We start from the raw sequence: 20,401 nt of genomic DNA on the forward strand, positions 1-20,401 counted from the left end.
AACCGTTTTGCTAGCTTGTAAACAAATCCATATGCTTTATCGTTACCTTTTCCCACAGTTTTGAAATAGCATAATGCACAATTTCTCCAGCAGAGGGGGAAATCCTGCCAAGTTTCCCTTTAAGCACTTAAGCACCTCAGTTTAGATAATCATATTCACACATTTTGTTGCCTAATTGACAACCATGACCATGATAATTGATAATATAAAATGAATGTGCACCTTGAGCAAATTATAAAAAATCTTTCAGAATGCTTTCCATTCTTGAACTGCATCGAATTGCATCAAATCGAATCGTACTGAATCGTTTTTTATAAACATGTATATTTTCTTGTCTCGAATCGTGCCCATGTATCTAGATGCAAATCGTATCGTCTTTTACATGAGTGATTCACGGCCCTTATATATATATATATATATATATTTTTTTTTTTCCCTCCATGTAAATAATATTAATTTATCTACCTTTAACTATTAAATAACATTCATGCCCATTGCTTGAAAAAAATATGAGTTTGAGGATTTTATAGCCCAAAATTCCTTCAGCTCATCATCAGTCTCCATTCATTTACCAGCAAGTGTCGCCCCCACCAATATGGCGGCTATTCCTAGCTATTCCGTTAGTCGCTTTGGCTAAAAATGCGTCAGCCAAATGTAATGTAATGTAATGTAATGTATTCCTCCTAATACTCAATGGAGAATGTGGCATCTATCTATGGTGTCCACCCTACCCTCCTTTTGGGGGGTTCTGTGTGGCGGTCCGCTAGCGTGTCATGCCTAACAACGCCCCTTAGCTGTTGTACAATCAGTGTAACCTACAGTACGGTCTCTCGGGGCTCATTACTTAAATAATGCCATTCTTACTGCTCACAGAAAATTAGTGTGTGATTCAGTGTCTTGCTGCCCTAAGTAGTTAATGTCATAGTATTTTGCTCTTATATTTTCTTACCATAGTTGTTACAGATACAGTGTTTCCAACTGCAACATAACTTTTTTGTATTCATTAATACATTTTTTACTGATGTGGTGTGTCTCTTAACCTTGTAATATTCTCAATGCTAACTTTGAAACCCCTCAGGAAGTTAAAAATAATTATCTGTTTCATATGCGTAGCTACGGGCGGCCCTGGACGGGCCTAGGCCCGCCTACTTGACAGTCTTGCCCATCCAATTAGAGGGCTTTCTTTCGTTTACCATCTAAAAAGGATGCGCAAGACAGCACTCCGCTGAGAGCTTAAGAATCAGTCAAATCGCGAACAGCTGGCAGCTCTGTTTAAAATGTTTCTGCATAATTGTCAGCTGTGATGACATGCGTTGATATTCCACTTTTTGTCATAGAGGTAGCATGCCTATGGAAAGGCTTTGCAGTAGGATTGTCCAATGGTCAATCTGTTGCTTCAATTTGTGTTTTATGCGACGCACGCACCGATGCTGGGTTCATGCTGTTTTGCGCAAGTTTAAAATGTTTAGTCGACTGCGTAGTTTGATTAATAAGTTCAATAAGTTCCATTTTTCATGTCATGAATGTAACATGCCTATGATATGCCCCAATATGGTCAATCTATTGGCTCAATTGTGTATCATGCGATGCGCATTGTTTTGCTCCAGTTGAAAATGTTTCTGCGTACTTTGTCAGCTGTGATCAAATGCGTTCTTTTATGTCATAAATATAACATGCCTATCATTAATGTTTGTAATCTAGGCCTCTCTTATGTTCAATCAAATTGGCTTTGCCCACCCGTTTTTTTTCTGTGTCCACCCATTTCAACATTTCTGGCTATGCTACTGATCTGTTTACTCTATATTTAGTAATATTTCTATACTGAAAAGTGAAATAACAACATGCATAACTACTGTAGTACAATTAATCTTTATTGATTCATCAAAAATAAATCATAACAAAAGTTAATAGCTGAGTCAGTATATGAGTTGTCATTTACAGCATAATACAGTCTTTTCATGTTATTTTAGACTACTTTAAATACATGCTATGGACTTAAGCATCCATTGCTCCCTCAAAGTGTTGGATCAACATAAGGTAGTGTTTAACAGGCGAAACATTCACAGCTAACATATATATTATAGGCGGACAGGAATATCAAACTCCACATCCAAAATTCCGCCATTCACTCTAAGAGCTCCAGTCTCTGGCAACAGTTGAGTAACAAAATTGATAATTTCAGTCCGAAAAGAGACAACAGACTCTAAAGCATACTTGACGGAGTTGCCGATTTCCTCTGCAGTTAACAGGTTAGTACGGACCTGTACTGTAACATTCTTGGTAAGTGTGACAAGGTTAGAATAGAGACCATTGATGTACACAAAGATAATGTCAAGAATATCAGAGCTCATGCTGTCAATGAAAGCTTGGGCTGTCTCAACTGCCTCACGCAGAGCCTCACCCAGCTTCTCCAATATGACATCAAGACTTTCCAGATTTTTCACCATCTCTACCATCTGACTCAGGACAGCCTTCACCTTGTCCAGAACCTGGCCTCCAGTGAGTACCACACCGTCGGGGAAGGTCCCCTGGATGTTGCCTACAATTGGGGTGAGGTAGGCCTGCAGGTTATCACTGATCACCTGCAGAAGCTGCTCAAGCACGGTGCCAACGTTGGTTGTGATCTTATTCGCGATTTCCAGCAGAGTAGCCTTCTCCATTCCTGGCAGTTCAATCTGGGTTTCCCGCAGGTACATGACTGCAACATCAAGCAGGGTCTGAACTGTCTTCTGGTACTGAACAACAAAGTTCCTGAAGAAGATGGACATCTGGCTCATCTCTGGGGTGTAGCTCTTGCCAGTGTAGTAAGCTTCATTAACTATGCTGCCCAGCATGTCCGTGAAGCTCCAAACAGCTTTGTCAATGCCATTCATGTATGCGAATTTGGTCAGAGAGGAGGTGATGGCAGGGACTCTCTCCTGCAGGCCCGACAGCATAACGTTGGGTGCCTCCATGTTGGCAGAAGCATGAAGATGCAACATTTCAGGTTCTGTCAGAGCTGCTTTCAAGACCAGGATGTCAACGTCATTTTCTGGATTTGACTGTTCAAACAGAGAAAGCACAGAACTTAAGGAAAAAAGAACACATAACATGTAACACATTTCGACTGATATTCTTTGTCTATTTATTTACAGGATGGGATGTTATACGTACAGCATAGCGGCAGTACAGTTTTGCGCTCATCTGTGGGATTTTGCCCTGGAGCTGTAATCCAAGAAAGCCAGTAGATGGAGAGGAGATGGAAGTGCTGGCGCCATCCTTACGGGCAGCATAGCGGAAGTTTGCATCAGTAAAGGTGGGGCTGGTGACGTCCACATTCAGGGTATGGGCAGGACTGCACAAAAAGACCAAAGTATTGCTCTTTGAGATAAATTCCTTAGAACCTGGGTGATAAGTGCTAATATTATGATGTTGTTGTGATGTGATGTTGATGGCTGATTAGCATAGTTTGTGGAATATTTACCCATCGTCCTGATGCTCAATAGCATGTTGAACATCCATAGTCAGATCAGCATGGGTCAGGACAGCTTTAAGAGTGTGACTCACGGCTCCATTTTCAAGAGCGGCAGTGATGGAGCCTAGTGATAAAGACAGCAAGCATGACAGAATTCTTAGACTGCATGGTGTACATCAACCCATGTTGAAGTAACTATAAAGATGCCTGTACTCACCATCCAGATCGTACTCCAGGAATACAGCCGGAGACTTGGCAGAGGCCTTGAAGGTTCCCTTGTATTTGGGGAAAGAACCCTCTGTTTCTATGGCAGCAGTGGTGGTGTAAACAGGAGTGACTATCTTGAGAGTGTAGGATTCCTTCTCTTTCTCATTAGTCCAGTCAAGGGTCAGTTTCTCAAAGTAGCTCAGATCACCCAGGGTGCTTGGTTGAGCAAGGTCAGCTTCCATATCAACAGCCACAGATGTCTGCGTCACATCAAAAATGGTCTTGACTGAGTGCTTTCCCTTGGTGTTCAGGCTAGCCACATTGATCTCATTGTTGGAGTCAAATTTCATACTGGCATACAATTTTTCTTTCAATTCAAAAGCCAGGTCCTCATCAACATCAAACTCAATTTTAAGATCGCCGTAGCTGACATGTGCGTTGCCGGTGGTCTTCCGAGTTGAGCGAATGGCATCAAAATCACAATAGAAGTAGGCTACATCATTGAGGGATCTCTTTACAAGGCCACTGCCCAAGATGGTTCCATCAAACTGTTCTTTAGTTGTTGACTCTATGGACATATCTAAAAAGGTAGATTCAAACTTTGTATTACTCTCAACATCTCCGGACCCAACAACATTTATCACTGGGAGATTCAAGGTGTACACCATTTTGAATGTGTTTTCTGCAAATGCAGTATTCCGTGGGTCTACTTTAAGCTGATGGTTGGCTTCAGCGGTGAAAATTGGCAGGTTCACCTTTGCAACAGTTGCTGCTGAAAAAGAGGCAATAAGCTCTTCACTGTCCAGGTTCAGAGTGCTGTCGTGTGTAGCCTCAATATGAGCATTCTCCAGAGAAAGGGCTGTGGCCAGTTTCAAATCTCTCCTGGTGGTAAGACTGCTAGTACCATCAAGCTTGGCCGTCAGACTCTCAAAAACAGATGCAGAGTTGGCACCAATGCGGATAACCACATCATCCTCACCAGACACTTCAGCATTCACATTCAGGTTGATGATGGATGACTTGAAAGAAGCCTCAGTAACAAGGTTGCCAATGGCAGGAATGTAAATCAGGCCCAGATCAAAAAGGGGAGAAAACCTGCTCTTCTTGTACACAATCTTGGCATCCGCATCAACTGTCTGCTCAGAGGAAGTCAGCAGGTGCTTCAGGCCAGTGTGCTCATACAGATTGATGTCATAGATGGCTGGGGTCCTGAAGTCAGTGAATGGTACAGTAATCTCAGGGATGCTAATGTCAGAAAGAAGCACAGTCAAGAAGTCAAGGTTGATATCTCCATCTACAGAGGCATAGATGCCAGTTTCTGCCTGGTTATTTTCAACTGTGAAGTTGTAGCTAACCCTGTAATGGTTTAGCTTCAAGAGGGCCATTGTGTTAATGTGCTGAACATTAGAATTCAAGGTGACAGAGTAGTCATTCTGGAGATCAAGTTTAGCTGAAAAAGTGTCGTCCAGGCTGGCCTTGGCATTGCCCTTGTTCTGGAAGTCGAGTACAACCTCAATGGGCTTAACCAAAACATGAATGGAGTTGGACAGGGTTCCACTGAGAGAACCAGCAAGCTCTGTGTCATGATTGGCCTTGATTTCAATTTTCATGTCACCTAAGTGCGCCTTCCCAGAAGCAGTTATCAGGCTGTTCTTGATGTAAGGAGACTCTGATTCCACACGGGCATCGAAAGTGATGTGACTGAAAATAACAGCCTCAGCATTCATGCTCTCCTTCATTTTAAGAGAGGGACTATCAGTGTCAGAGGTGTATGTCAGTTTAGCTGTGCGGAGGTTCATGGTGTAATCCAGATCAGCCTTTTGGGTTAATTCCTCTGAGAAGTCAGAGAGAAAAACCTTGTTTGATCCTTCGCTTTTCAAAGAAACGGTGATAGAGGTGCCATCTTGGCGAGCAACAGTCTTCTGTGTAAAAGACATGTCACTGGTGTATGAGATAATGGGAAGGTTGATCTTGTGGTTGTAGGAGGTGTCAAAAGAACTGGTAATGCCACCCTCCATGGCAAAGAATGCATTGTTGACAAGGTCAGCAGTGTATGGAGAAGTGTTAATCTTCAAAGCCGTCTTGGCTGAGGCCTGAGCAGAAAGACCATAAACGGTCATTGATGCTTGGTGCTCCACAGACAGCTGCTGCTGAGTGAACTTCAGGGTTTCTGCAATGATGATACGGCTCCTTTTCGGGATTGCTACACGAGCAGTGCAGTCCAGGTTGTAGCCTAGAACTTCAACAGCAGGAGATGATCCCTTGGAATTCAAGAATGCTGTGAACTGTGGGGTGGTCTCACTATCAGTAGAATTCTGGAACTCAGCAGTGGTCCTGATGTTGTAGATGGGAGTGTTCACTTTTATTTCACCATAGAGCTTTCCAAAAGCTGGCACCATCAGCTCAGTGGGAATGTGAGGGAGCTTAATCTCAGGGATTGTCAAAGGAATGTTAATCAGATCCTCAGGATTGATCTTGGGGATGGCAGGGAGCGAGATCTCTGGTAGGCTGATCTCTGGCAGTGAAATAGCCGACAGGTCAGGCAAGTAATTCATGGAGAGCTCTCCAAAGAAGGCATCCACATCCATAAAGGTGATTTCATAGTTCACAATGAAGTCAATTAGCTGCATAACCTTCTGCTTGATATCATCATAAGTAATGGTCATGGCTGGCACAGTATGGAAGCCCAGAATGGTGAACTCAGGCAGATCAATCTGTGTTGGGAGGGTGTCCTGAAGGTTGGCCAGGCTGATCTTGAAGGAAGGCAGAACCAGGTCGGTGAGTGGGACACTGAGTGATGGGAATTCAAGCTCAGCTGTCTTCAGTCCAGTTGCGACTCCCTCAATGATCTGCTTAAATTGGCCGATAATGGCTTGATCAGCAGCAAACTTCTGGATTGCATCAACAACTCCACTGAAGGTATCAATGACAACATCCATGACCTTGGTGTACAGGTTGCTAACTACTTGCAGGTAATGTTCAATGTCACCTCTGAGGTCAACTTCTGGAAGTTTTGCCACCAATGCTCTGATGTCATTCAGAGCCACGGTATCAATGATGTCCTTCAGAGACTTGACTACATCAGCTGCCTTGATGCCCCTGAGTTCTTCCAAGAGGCCACTCAATGTGGATAGAGCATAGTTGACAAATTCTCTGGCTGCCTCAACCTTCTGTGGAATCTCAAGAGAAGCAAAGCGTGTGTTCAGCTCGGCAGTGTAAGCAGCAATTTTCTCATTGGCATAATCTACAAAGGCATTGTAGTCAAATGACTTAACACTTTGCACAAAAGCATCAAGGTATTCATTCAAGTGCTCAATAGCCTGCTTGATCTCTGTGGTCTTCAGGTAGTTGATAGCATCTTCCAGTGAGACAGGGATGTGGATGGTCTTCAAAGTGTCAGCAACAACCTGCACGGTCTCATCAATTTTGAATTTCTGGATGAGCTCAACAACCTTCTCCAGGATTGCTTCAATTTTCTTGTCAAGTTCGTATTTTACAAGTACAGTTCTCACATTGGAATAGACTGCATTCAGCTTACCAGTGATGTCCAATTCTGTCACCAGAGATTTCACTGTGTCTACAATCTTGTTAATTTGCTCTGTTGGAATTTGTGCCACAAGCTGACTGGTCAGACCTTCAATGTCAATGGAGGAAATCAGGCTCTTCAGGTCCTCAGCAAACTGAACCAAGCTGAAGCTGGAAATCATTTGTTTCAGTTCACCCACTCTTTCCTCAAGTTTGGCTTTGATGGCATACTGGGCATCCAGGTCATGCAAGAGTGCAATGCTGCTGTCCTTCAGTTTCATCATATCAATCTGCTTAATCAGATCTTCAACAGCCTCGATAACTGCAACAAGCATGGCATTGATGTCAAATTCCTCATTCAGTGTATTAAGTAGCTCAGCCAGCCTCTTGACAACATCCTCAGACAGAGTTCCACTTACAATGAGCTCTTTAATAATTTTGACAGTTTCATTGACACGAGCAGCTAGATCAGACAAGAGCCCTTCAAGAATAGCCCTCAGGTTCATCAGAGAAGCCTCCAAATCTTCAAATGTAATGGTGTACTCCTGAGACAGGGAAAGTAGTTGTTGCTTAAGCTCAGTGGTTCTTTCCTCTACATTGAGGTCCTTGACAAAGTCACTGATGTACTGAGGAAGACTTTCCAACTTGTTGATGAGATCTTCTTGTCTAATATAAGCCTGCATAGCCTCTACCATTTCCACTAAGGTGAGTCTTAGGTTGTCTGCAATACTGACCAAGCTCTCAGTGAAAGGCAAATAAATGACATGAACATCATTATTCTTGTCATATTTCACAAAGCCTGATACACCAAATTCTTGGTTTTCGCTGTCATCAATGTTGAGCAAATTTGTCATGATGTTTCCTGACATTTCCAGTCCAAGCCTCTCAGGTGTGTTGTAAACACTAACCTCCTCATTCATGGCATGGTTGTTGAATTTGGATTTTACAATCAGATGTGCCTTCTGCTCAGAGGGCGTCAGGAGAGTTTCAAATTTGTTGTCAAGCCCAGTCTCAATGGAAACGCCATTGTCAAGGTTTTGGGAGGTAGAGATTCTGCATTCATGAGAGTGTGTGACTGCCAGTGGCTCTGCTTTCATGAGGAACTTGCTGTAGACTTGGACACTGTGCTTTCCATACATGGTCAGGTCACCATCAGCATTGGCTATGGCATCAAGGTTGAAGCTGAAGGGGACAGCTGTGGCACGGGTGGTGGTATCAAAACGGAGAACCTGAGAGTTGAAGCGGGCATCATTGCTGATTTTAATAGCAAGTCCAGGAACTAATACCTCAGTGTTTTGGCTCAGGTGAGAACCCAGAAGCATACCAGTTGTGCTGCACTTGGCATTAGCAGTCAGGTCAGCATACTTGATTTCATAAGTGTGCTTGAGCTCCTGTTCACCATAGGCTGCCTTCAGGCTTCCGGTCAGATCAGCCTTATAGGCCTCTGCCTTAAGCTCAGCATGATTCTCCAAGTTGGCATGCAGGACTTTCAGGTCATTGTTTATGTTCAAAGATGCAGTGTAGTCGTGCACATCCAAGGCAATGGAATGGGTGTAGGAGGTTCCCTCCATGACAAATGCTTCTGCATTGGTTTTGAAAGCAATAGAAGCAGGGGTTCCAGTCAGAGACATGGCATTGGCAATCTTCATGTCAGCAAATTCACCCTTGATATCAATGTTGAGGTCAACCTTGGATGCATCAACGGTACCGCTGAAGGTGTTCTCCAGCTTCAGAGGGCTCTGCAGGGATGTGGCTCCATTGGTTGCCAAACCATCCTTGTTCAGTGTCAAAGATGCTTTGTGAATTGCAGTGTTTTCAGCAAGTTTAACATCAGCATCACTGTTCACAGCCAGTCCGTTGATGTCCAGGATGGCAGTCACAAGGGAATGAATACGGTTTTCTGTGTGGTCAGCACTTGTTTCCATCTTGATATTAACAGCTCCAGCACCAGCAGAGGCTTCAGCCACATTCTGAATCTTCAGGCCAAGGGCATCTGCCTTGGTATCAGACTTCACAGCCAGTGTGGAATCCTTGATGGTGACTTCAGCATTGTGCACCAGGGTGTCATCATTTGCAGCGGTATTGGATGTGGCAGACAGCTCACCATTAGCAAAGGCAGCAGCAAATGTGTTCTGGGCCTTGACAAGGGTGGAATCAATCTTCATTGAGGAATCTATCTTGGCCTCTGGCTTGAATGGGAAGACTGCGACCGTCTGGGAAATAGTGGCAGATCCAGAAATAGGACCAACCTTGAGGGATGCCTCCAGGTTTCCATTTCCAGAGATTTCCTCTGTGTTCAGACCAGCATCACCATTATAGTCCAGATACACTTGAACACCAAGTGGGCTGGTTGCCTCAATCTTGCTATTGGACTTCAGGTTGAATTTGTCCGCAATGGTTGCGATTTCCTCAACAGTAATGCTGACATCAATGAGCTTGTGGTTCATATGTGTCTTGATTTCAGCCTTGAGAGACTCACCAGGTGCAGCCGCAAGCAATGCAGACCCTGTTCAAAATATGACAAAAATTGCATTATCATAATACTATTCTTGGTTTAGAAAATAAAATAACCAGAGTATTTTAGTTGCATCATATATAAGTGATCTTGTGTGTTTTCAAAATGTATTCATGGATGAATTTAAAAACTTTGAAAACACACACATACCGTCAATCTTCATGGAAAGAATTTCGGCAGGACAAGTTCCAGTCACTTCCACATTAGCAGAATAGCTGGGGTGGTCAACTGGATCTCTACCAGCAGAAACATCGGCCTCTAGGTTGTACAAGTTGCTGTGCACCTTGGCGGACACTTCAGCCTTTCCGAAGACAGGCATAGACACAGACACATGCTCTGGAATGAAGACCTCGGGGAGAGGAATGTCAATGGAGGCAACCTCCAGACCCAGCTGGGGCACAGTCAGGTGAGGAGTGGTGAGAGCAGCAGGGAAGTTCAGGTCTCCAGAGGATTTTCCTCCAAGAGGCAGAGGAATGGCAATGGTGTAGTAGTGCTTGCCAAAGTTGTATTTGGCATCAGCCTCACTGTAAATGAACATGTAACTTTAAGTTAAAATGGTTGTACACTACACTTTTTTAATATCTGTAGGTAAAATAGTTGTCACTGGCATTCACAATTATTTTCCGCAATACAAGTTTTACGCTGCATTCTTACATTTTAACACAAACTACATTGCGTTGTGACTAAGGATTGTACTTACGCCTTCAAGTACAGTTTCTCAGGGATTGACAGCTCAGGGAATTCAGGCACTCTTATGTTCTGCACAAATGGAATATCTGCACAATACGTCTCTATGTAGGCATTGACTCCCTATGGTAAGATGATATAGACATGTCAGAAAATACTGTATGTTTTGTATACAGTCATTTTACAAAAAAAATACCATGAGTGAGCAAAATACAGCAGTGAAAGTGAAAATGGGTTAACACTTGTTACAGTTTTTATATATATAAATCGCCATATTTATCCTACCTCAACAGACTTGCTGATGAAAGTACCAACTGTCATCCCAGACTGTCCAAATTCTTCGTTGAGAAGGCTGTCAATATCTTCAAAGCCTACATGTACAAGGAGGTCCTTGATCCCAGTGCTCATATCAGATTTAACTTCTACCTCTAGTTTCTCATCATCTGAAGTTAAGAAAAAAAAACAGTTTGTCATGTAGCGCATGAAAGGAAGACATGTACATGTTGGAAATGTTTTCAAGGAGGTAAGCACACACACACCATATTTAAGAGTGATTTCCTGCACAGACTTAGTTTCTGGCAGTCCAAAGTCAGTCTTAAGTTCAAGGGTCAAATCCTCCTCACGGTGAAGGTGAGCAGAAACCTTGAAATCAGCAATGGGTGGGACAAGAAGCTGAACCTCCACATTGGCATCCTTCATCCCCTCAAGTCTGTTTGAAACAAAAAGAAGGAAATTCTTTAACAAATTCACAAACTTGCAAAGAACAGTATGGACATTTCTAATGCAAAGCTGCTCATTTACTAGAAACATTTCCTTACTTTCCCAGAGCAATAAGAGAGGCCTGAGGAATGTTCTTGTTGATGAGGTCAATTTGGACTGAGTGTGTGGCCTTTCCCTTGGTGTTGGGCTCGACAGAACCAAGCCTGAGTCCAACCTCAAGGTCATAATCAGGGATCTGCAGATCAGCCTCAACAGTGTACTTCTGCCTGTTGAACTTTAAGGTTGCTGTAGCCTCAGTGGCTGCTGCTCCTGTGGTAAAAGTAGAAAGAAAAGTTCAGGCAAAGAGAGAAAAACACCTGGACAAATCAGCTGGATGTTCACAAAATTAATGACTTCACGAATACATCTTATTGCCTTCAGCTGTTCATGGGTGAACAATATGTACTTTTTCTTTCAAAACAAATAGTTATAATATTACCTTCAGCCTTCAGGGTGAGTACGACTTTATCTGTCTTCTCCTCATAGGAATAGTCAATGTCAGCTGTGTATTCAGAGATCTCACCAGTGGGGTGCAACTCGATGGCAAGCCTGCAGAGACCACAGCAGTCGACTAAGTTAGCTACAAACAGTTCAGCTTACTCTATAACCAATGCTGCTCAAGATCTTTACTCCATCTCTCCACTCCATTTGACTTACTTGCTGTCTCCAGTGAAGGGGAAGTAGGGAGCATCGACATAAAACATGGCATCAGAATACTGCAGAGCTGTGCAGTACTTCATGCCCGCAAAGACAGGAGTGCACTCAGTTACATCAACTCTCTCTCCCAGGGATGGGATGGTCTTGGTCTCAGCACCATGCACAGACACCAGAGAGTTGCTGCAATATAGAAGGAAATACTTATTTCCATAGTCTGATACTACACACAATTTGACTGACAAAGAGTTAATGTAATGCTGTTATAATACATTGCAGAAATTCAAACATACGTGAGGCTGACGAGCTTGGCAGGGCCCTGAGGAGCAGGAATGGTCAGCTTGATGTTGCTGTTGGACACAGAGACCTTAGCTTTCAGGCCACTCTCGTGGTAGATGTTGGTGTGCATCTCCAGACCAGACTGAACAAAGTCAGGTAAGTGGGCTCCAACCTCAGTCACAAACTCAATGCCAGCGGATGGCATGAAGGCCACCTCACTCTGTGGAAAAAAGGTAAGATGAGGTTGACCTGTTTGACTAAAATTGAATTATGTTCACAAATAATTTGATTGCCTAGGTTATTGTATCACTTACCATGTCAGGAGAAAGCTGCAATCCTCCCTTAACTCCAGGGGTGAAGGTACCAGACAGGGCAACCCTCAGAGGAACACCAGGGCCGGTTGGCAGGTAGAACTCATTGTCCATGAAGATGTAGTGGGCAAACAGCTCGTTGTCAGCACTGGTCAGCAGTCCCTTGATGAACTGCAATGAATAAACATTAAGTGAGTGAGCTTTAGTAGAAAATGTCTAACGTTTAGAGGAAGGGAGTGTGTTGTCTTAGGAAACTTACATCAGCGGGGAACATTTTCAGGAGGTTGTCAATCATCAGTGCAGCAGAGTAGGCCATCTCTTCCATGTCCTTGGTCTTAAGGTAGCCAAGTTCCATTCCCAGCAGTCTCAAGTAGACCATGGCCTCAGGGGCATCCTGAGCCTTCAGGTCCCTGAACAGTTTGTTGATGTTTTGTCCAAGCTGTTTAATAAGGCTCTGGGAAGCCTAACAATGTGAGAGCAAAATGGTGAATTGAAGCTCCTGAAACATCATATGAAAAAGATGCAATGGGAGGTCAGTAAATTAGTACCTGTCTCTTCTTTCGGTCATTCCTCAAGGATGGAAGCATATTCCTCAGAGTCTGTCTGACCTGAACAGGCATTTTATCAGCAGCATAGTAGATGGTCTTCATCACCGTGTCAGGGAAGAACCCATTGGCACCAAACAGGGCCTCAATAGTTGGCTCAAGTCCCTTGCCCTCCATGCCAATCTAAAAGTACAATAAATGATTAGGTGGGCCGATAATGGAGGCAAGATAAATAAGGGAATTCTTAGAGTCTATATACTGTCAGACTAAAAAGTATGCACCTCAAACATGTCCACATCAAAGCCAAAGGCATTCAGGGTCATCTCCAGCATAACTTCCTTGGGCAGGTAGCTGACCCCCTCAAAGATCATGTTTCCCTCCACTGATCCGACCTTGTAGTTGCGGGAGAATTTGGTTGGGTCCATGACAGTTCCAACTTCATTGCCCTGGAGGGCATCGAGGATCTTCTGTCTTAGCCTGTTCGGAAAAGAAGAAAATTACATTTGCTCAGTAAAGATTTTTTCTTTAGTTTTTTAGTAATCTGTACTATACACAGCACATTGTCTAATGAGGAAGCTTCTCCAACACACATATTGCACACTGCCCTCTCCCCACATACACACCACACTATCCCATCTCCCTTGTCATCCCCCCAACACACACACCAAGACCCCTGGCAGTTGGGTTAGCCCCTTGAGCCGTGGATCTGCCCAAGGTTTCTTCCTTGGTAAGGGAGTTTTTCCTTGCCCCTGTTGCTCTTGGGTGCTCCTTGTTGGTGCCCCCCATCCCAATCCTCCCCCACCTTTCTTATGCAGCCCTTGCCACTTAATCTACTAAAACCCTCTTCTACTGCACTTTTTACCCCCAATAAATGCACACATAGGCTGACACCAGACATAATTTCACTGCATTTCTTACTTCCAGTAACTATATGCATGAGACAATAAACTTCCATGTATCCTTGTATCCTTGTAGTAAATAAAAAATATTAATACATAGAAGGTTTCTTATTTAACTTACTCCTGGGTCTCAGGTGCAGTAGAGCTCAGGATGTTGGTGACATGAGAGATCACAAAGCTCTTGGCCTGCTGATTCTCCTCAATGGGCAGGGCAGCAGCCAGCTGAGAGAGTTCAGAGGGCTGAGGGTCCTTCATCAGCACCAAGTAGGCGGCAACACGCTTCTGCAGTGGGGCAGCACCATCCAAAAGGACCTGCATGAGCACCTCTCTGCCCTGTAAAGCACAAGGGGGAAAGTGATGAGATTTTCTCAACATGACTAGATATTATCTATGTAAGAAAGGTTCAGAAGACTCTGGATTACCTCCTCGGGCAGAGTGGTCTGTCTGTAGGCCTGAATAGCAGCAAGCTGAACTTCTGGGGTGGCAGCAGGCTGGTTCACACACTGGATGACAGCAGATTTCAGGGCAGGGCTGGCAGCTCCCATAGCAGCGGCCATGTTACCAATTACCTGTGTGACATAGAGACCCATAATCACAACACTTGCCAATACTATTACCATCATGTAGAGTAAGAAATTGTGGCTGTCAGTGTGGTAGCACTGTCTGCATCTTAAGAACAACACACCTTCAGGGACATGAAAATGTGCTCCTGGTCACCAGTGCAGTCTCCAATCTGCTCCAAGGCAAAGTTGGCAACAGCCTCAATCTCAGGAGTAACCTTGCCCTCAGCCTGATACAGTCTGTGGAGTACCAGAGAAGACGTCAAATTCAGACTCAAGTAGCAAATAGATTAATCAATGATGGTCAATGATTATCAAAGAAACAAAGCTTTATGACCTAAACTTTAAGGCCTGGAGCCATCTTAATAATGTACAAAGTAATAATGTATATGAATGAATATTAATATTTTTGACACCATTGGATAGATGTCTTACCTCTTCACTGCATTGCTAGCTCCGTAGAAGATGGGTTTGCTCTGCTTGAACTTGGCCATTTCCAGCATGTCATGGACGAGCTGGCGAGAGGGGTTGGGCATCAGACCCATGGCGTAGACGGTGGCGTCAATCTCCATAGAAGAGCTGTCGAAGGTCCTGAGGATCTGCATGATGGCACCGCTGCACTCGGGAGTGCCGCACTGGAACAGAGCCTGGTAGGTCAGGGAGCGAGAGATTTCTAGGGCCTCAGGCACGCCAGCTGCCAGGGTCTCTGCAGACATCTTGCGGACCATGCTCACGATCCTGTGGGCCAAGTGGGCTCTCTTGTGTCCGTTGTCAGTTTTGGACAGGCCAGCCAGTTCCCTCAGGACAGCGAGAGCGGCGTCTTTGTCCTGAATGGGGCTCTTGTCCACACTGCCGTGTGGGTGCAGGGTCTGCTCATTGGCCAGAACTACAAAGTAAACAGACAAAAGTGTTATGACCATACATCGTCTCTTGTGTCAGAAATGTACTTCACAGATATCAAACTATGTCCATCAGCAGTTCTCTTCCCTCCATACATAAGAGCTAAGTCAAAGTAGATGTCTTACTGGGGTCGAAAACTCTGTCGTTGAACTCAGTCACTCCCAGGAGGGTGGCCTTCTGTTTGCTAACATTGGTAACTCCCTGTTTGCTCCTGTGGACGTGATCACAGTTAGATCAAAGTCAGAATAAAGTGAGGTAAGTTTCTTGAAGTGAATGACACATTCATTCATGGCTGGTTCTTAGACGTACTGGGAGAAAGGCACCAGGATGTGGTTCTCAAGGCATTCACCGAACACTGGGTGGTGCTCTGCATTGTCAAACTTGTAGTTGCAGGTCTGAGTGCTCTTGATCAGCTGGGCAAGAGGGTAGTGCTAAAGGGAAGGGAGAAACATGAATGTCCTGTGTGATGAATAGAACAATGTCCTGTGTCCTTCCTAAACATTTTGTTTGTTTATTCATTTATCTAAACAATTGCCATACTGTCTTACCATGCCAGTGATCAGGGCCAGGGGGCTGGTGTGGTCTCTGACTGGCCTGAACTGGTCACACCTGGACAGGTCACGTGTGAGGGTGACATCTGTGGCGATGTCCTCTCTGGCGTTCACAGTGTAGTCAGTCTTGCACAATCCATAGATGGTGGGCTGGAGGGTGGAAAGACATCTTGGTTTGTGGAGGAATGCATCATACTTGCTATCCTTACCCTTTTCCCCCAAACATTTTCACCCAAATATTTTCACTTTCCCATTTTCACTTTACATGGTGACCACGACTGGAAGAACAGGTAATACAACCAATTCTTTTTTATGCCCTCTTTACTTTATTTACAGGAACCCTTTCCACAATAGCATAGAGGTGTAGTGACATCTTGAGCTTTGTCTGTAAATGCAAATGCATATTCCAGTCTTACTTTAAACTACTCCAACCAAAAGTTATCATCTAAAAAATAGACCCTATAGGTTGTTCTTAGACCAGAGTTGTTCTGTAAATTCTTGCTGATGACACTTGGCATGTGGTATCTACATACCATCCTCTTGTTTTTCTCTTCCTCCAGAACAGGCACAGCAAAGCCAGAGATGATTCCCCTCTTGATGTTGAGGATGTTGATAGGCTCATCGTCCTCAGGGAACAACTTAATGTCATTGTCACCTTCAACCGTGACCTTCAGAGGGTTCCTGTGTGGAGAACACTAGCTGATTAATTACAGTAGTAGCCTAATTACAGGGAGATCTGCTTTTGGGGAAATGCATTATTTCATTGTTTTGGGAATAAGGATTACATTTAAATTAAAATAATAGATATATTAGTTTTCCTGTTTGCAGATTGCAGAAGACTTTCAGAGGGTTAATTTGTGAACAGTCTGTTAGGAGTAGTGGAGTACCAATAACATATATTACCACAGTGCATTTATCAAATTAAGTGCAAATATGATGTCTTTTTATGTGAAAGGAAATTAACAATAATTAAAAAACACACACAAATTGAAATGCTTACTTCTCCATGGCAGCCTTGAAGGCATCAGTAGTGGCTGCAGGGACAAAGACGGGCTCGCCAGCTGCATCGAAGTCAGCAACCTCGCTGAGTGTGCACTCAGTGGTGCGGACGATGTAGTGGCAGGGGCCGGGAACTTCAATCTCAACCTGTGGGTCAATGAATGGAGATGATGAAAACAATCTTCCGCTTTTTTATCAAAAAGTGCTCTTTATATTGTACATACTCTAAATGTACATTTAATCTCACGGACGTCAAAAGAATAGTGAAAAGTATCATGGAGGATTTCTGCACTGCAGATAACACTATTAAAGGTTACAGGTGAACTAGTATTTTTACTTAGTTTATGTGGTATGTAATTCAGATCCCATCAAAGACTCCAACCATCACATTTGGTTTACAAAAGTTAACAGATGTCTAATTATACATGTTTTTTTTTTCAATCTATGCATGTGTATGTATCTATGCATGTATAACTGCAATTGTGAATACATTCTTTATCAAATTAATCATAATACAGAGATTATCCAATGATGTGCCGTACCTTGCAACTTCCTTTAGGTCCATTGACGGCTCCATTGAGGAAGTTGAGGGACTCTGCTTCATATAGATACTCATACTTGTGGAAAGGCTTGTACCTCTTGGCCACTAGGGGGAGATGAAGGCACACTCAGATGAATGATGTAAAACATGAAATTGGTAAAACATACAGGGTAACCATGCAACAAGCCTGCCAAATCCCCTGTGTGTTTAAGAATCTAAACAATCTAAAAAAATATCATATTGCAATATTTATGCTTATCAGTATTTCTTTACATCCCTAGTAGCAGTATTGTCTCACTATTATTTTTATTGATTATTGATCAGTTTTTTCTAATAATGCCGATTTGCTATTATCAAAGAAGTGTCCTGATGACAACAGCTGGGAGATGACGTCTGCCTTATGAAGTGTCTAAGAGGGTGCCAGATAGCCTATATGACAGAGTATCCATACCAAGTGTTCATAGCACTGCTTGGTTGAATTTCATATTGTGATACACTCTTTAGAATGTCAATTGTTTGCACATGTATGATGTAGTTCCAGTTTTTTGAGTGCATTATGTTTGTATATCAAATCACCAAACTACTTGTGAAGTTTAAATGAACAGAGCTATAAAGCGATCTGACAGATGCTTCGAACATAGCAACAGAGGTTGGGTAAGACTTACTCAGGCATGGGGCTCCATTATCAGCATCTAAAGGATGACAGACAGAAGTAGAAGCATTACAACACCTTCCCACTATCTCACTTCAAATATACTGCTAAAGCGTGAACTCTCATGACCGGAGAGTGATCTAGTAAGCTCCTTAGCCAGAAGACAGGATGTCTTAATCAAAAAGTTATATAACGTGTATATGAGATATAAAAAATGCAATGGCATGACAACATTACTCAAAATTAATGAATGCAGGAAATCAAACTAAATTGACTTTTCTGGTCACAAAATACTGATGTTAAAGTGATGTGAATATGCATTATGCTCTTTATAGTTTCAATTAGTTTGTCTTTATTTTCTTTGGGTAATGTGTGTTATTTAAATGTGATTTGTCAAAGTTTAAACTAAAGGAAAATTTAACAAAAAATTGTATGCAACATATATGTGTTGTGTTTCATTTTGTACAATACATTTGTTGATCTTTTAAATACTTTGTTTAAAATAATCATTTATTTTTTCTAATGATGACACATTTCACCAATTGTTGGTCATAATTGTTATTAGATCAAAATACCCAAATTCAAAGTTACAGTATGCACGAAAATGCCCTGCACAAAATTTACATTTGTATGTAGCTTTGTGAGGGGAAAATAAGGACTAAAAGACTGAAGTGCTTTTTGGTCAGGCTAGTGTAAAGGTGAGCTTCTCAACTACCACACCAATACAGGAGACTGTCCTGTGCATAATGCTTGGGCCTAGAGTTGGAGAGTAGAGGTGAGCTACTTACGGGCCAATGCGACGGCGCTGAGGAGAAGTACGAGGCAGAGCTTTGTGTCCCCCATGGTGGGTTCGCTGAAGCTCTTTCCTTTCGGGTGGACGAGTACTCAGACGAGACTGATTCACCTCCTCCAGAACTGCTCTTTTATACCCCCAGGGTAACTAGTGGACAGGGGGAGGTTGCGAAAATGGCCAAAGTCCACACTTCTTGCCCTGGTAGCAGGACAAAGGCAACCAGCTTCATAAAAAAATAGGTCTATAACATTTGCAGTGTCTGCTTTTCAGATGATTTATAAACTTATTTCTAAATTAATTGTACACCTTTCAACAACTAACAACTATCTATTTAACATCTGAAAGGAACATAGTCATGAAGAATATATGCTAAACAATGCAGTATTATATTTATTTTTTTCCTTACATATATTGGCCATATTATTGCACATGTGTGTTATGTAAAGATTAGTTTGCAAAACAGGTTTCATAAAACTTTGCTGTGCTCAAAGGAAAGATGAAATCATCAATGTACTAGATTTTGTCAAAGCTCATAGCACACATATAGATTTTTGTGTAAATTAGATACATTACAATTGCTATCATGCAATGCAATGCTATCAGTTGCCAGTTTTTATTTGACCATCCAGCCATATTAAGATCCCTTTCCATATATTTTTGGATGTACTTTTATAATATGCATTGATTCTTTTATGCAGCATTGTAAGAGTCCAGTATTCCAGTACTTACAAGCCATGAGATTCATCTGGAATGAAAAGTGATGAGGCATCTTTCATGATTCAGCTAGAATGTGTAATATGACACAGTCTCGTACTGTAGATATGATTTTGTGTAGCCTGTCCTCGCATTGGCATTCTGGCATTGGTAAGATTTGATGATTTTGAAGATCGATGCCAAGGCACTTGCCAAGTCATATTTGCCAGCTTCAGATATGGGTCAGACACTGAACCTGTGCCCATGGAGACAGCACCATAGTAACAGACACACGCTGCATTACGTAATTAACGCACTGCCACTACAATGCTAAATACGTATAAAAAGTAGCCTACTGCGCTCATAGGCTTGCCACAACTTATAAAGTAATATTGGCAATGTCTATTAAGGGAATAAATGTAAAAAACATATGATATTGAACAGTAAAACAATAATGCCTTTTTCCGTATATCTTGAAGTGTTTAGTTGAGTAATATCTGTGACTGCATGACTAAATTACATAATCTTTTTTTTTTTTTTTAAAACAATCGTTAAAACACAGTGTCTTCTCCATGTGTGCATGTGCTGCAGATTGTGTGTGTGTTGTGACGGCCTGTGATCTTGCTGTGGCTGTGCCTGCTTGTCCTGGGCCAAGGTGCAGCTGACGGATCGATGCGTGATTGCAGGCGCCGGTCATTGATCTTTGATTTCGAAGAGCCCTGAACTCATAGCTCACTTAACGCCCAGGCAGCATGTGCTGATGAGTCTGGTGAAGAGTATAACTCTTAATTTTAGAGAGGAATCAAAATGTCCAAGATGACATGCTGTCTTTTTGATTTCATTCTATCTTAGAGGAGTCAATTGGTCCCCCTTCTGA

At 42.8% G+C, this 20,401-nt stretch overlaps 1 protein-coding gene across 3 annotated transcripts; it reads right to left on the minus strand.

The window, feature by feature from the left end:
- Window positions 1-1,853: 1,853 nt before the first annotated feature.
- LOC121711080 (apolipoprotein B-100-like) lies at window positions 1,854-18,934 on the minus strand. Of its 3 annotated transcripts, none has more exons than XM_042094379.1 (28): window positions 18,827-18,934; window positions 18,052-18,078; window positions 17,388-17,491; window positions 16,847-16,992; window positions 16,380-16,527; window positions 15,844-15,996; window positions 15,608-15,726; window positions 15,421-15,512; window positions 14,831-15,281; window positions 14,521-14,635; window positions 14,258-14,404; window positions 13,957-14,168; window positions 13,218-13,413; window positions 12,940-13,119; window positions 12,651-12,854; window positions 12,395-12,562; window positions 12,095-12,300; window positions 11,805-11,984; window positions 11,587-11,696; window positions 11,207-11,417; window positions 10,928-11,097; window positions 10,674-10,831; window positions 10,402-10,511; window positions 9,852-10,225; window positions 3,672-9,692; window positions 3,464-3,578; window positions 3,154-3,334; window positions 1,854-3,041 (listed from the first exon to the last, which is right to left on the minus strand). In XM_042094379.1, the coding sequence occupies exons 1-28, from the start codon at window positions 18,879-18,881 to the stop codon at window positions 2,079-2,081; spliced, it is 11,316 nt and encodes a 3,771-aa protein (XP_041950313.1). In that variant the 5' UTR covers window positions 18,882-18,934; the 3' UTR covers window positions 1,854-2,078. The 3 variants fall into 3 exon arrangements, with proteins under 3 accessions (XP_041950313.1, XP_041950315.1, XP_041950314.1); XM_042094381.1 differs by having other exon boundaries at window positions 15,421-15,506; window positions 15,605-15,726; window positions 18,827-18,932; XM_042094380.1 differs by having other exon boundaries at window positions 15,421-15,509; window positions 15,605-15,726; window positions 18,827-18,932.
- Window positions 18,935-20,401: the final 1,467 nt, after the last annotated feature.

Source organism: Alosa sapidissima, chromosome 6, assembly GCF_018492685.1.
Source record: "Alosa sapidissima isolate fAloSap1 chromosome 6, fAloSap1.pri, whole genome shotgun sequence".
In the NCBI taxonomy this organism is placed as follows: Eukaryota; Metazoa; Chordata; class Actinopteri; order Clupeiformes; family Clupeidae; genus Alosa; species Alosa sapidissima.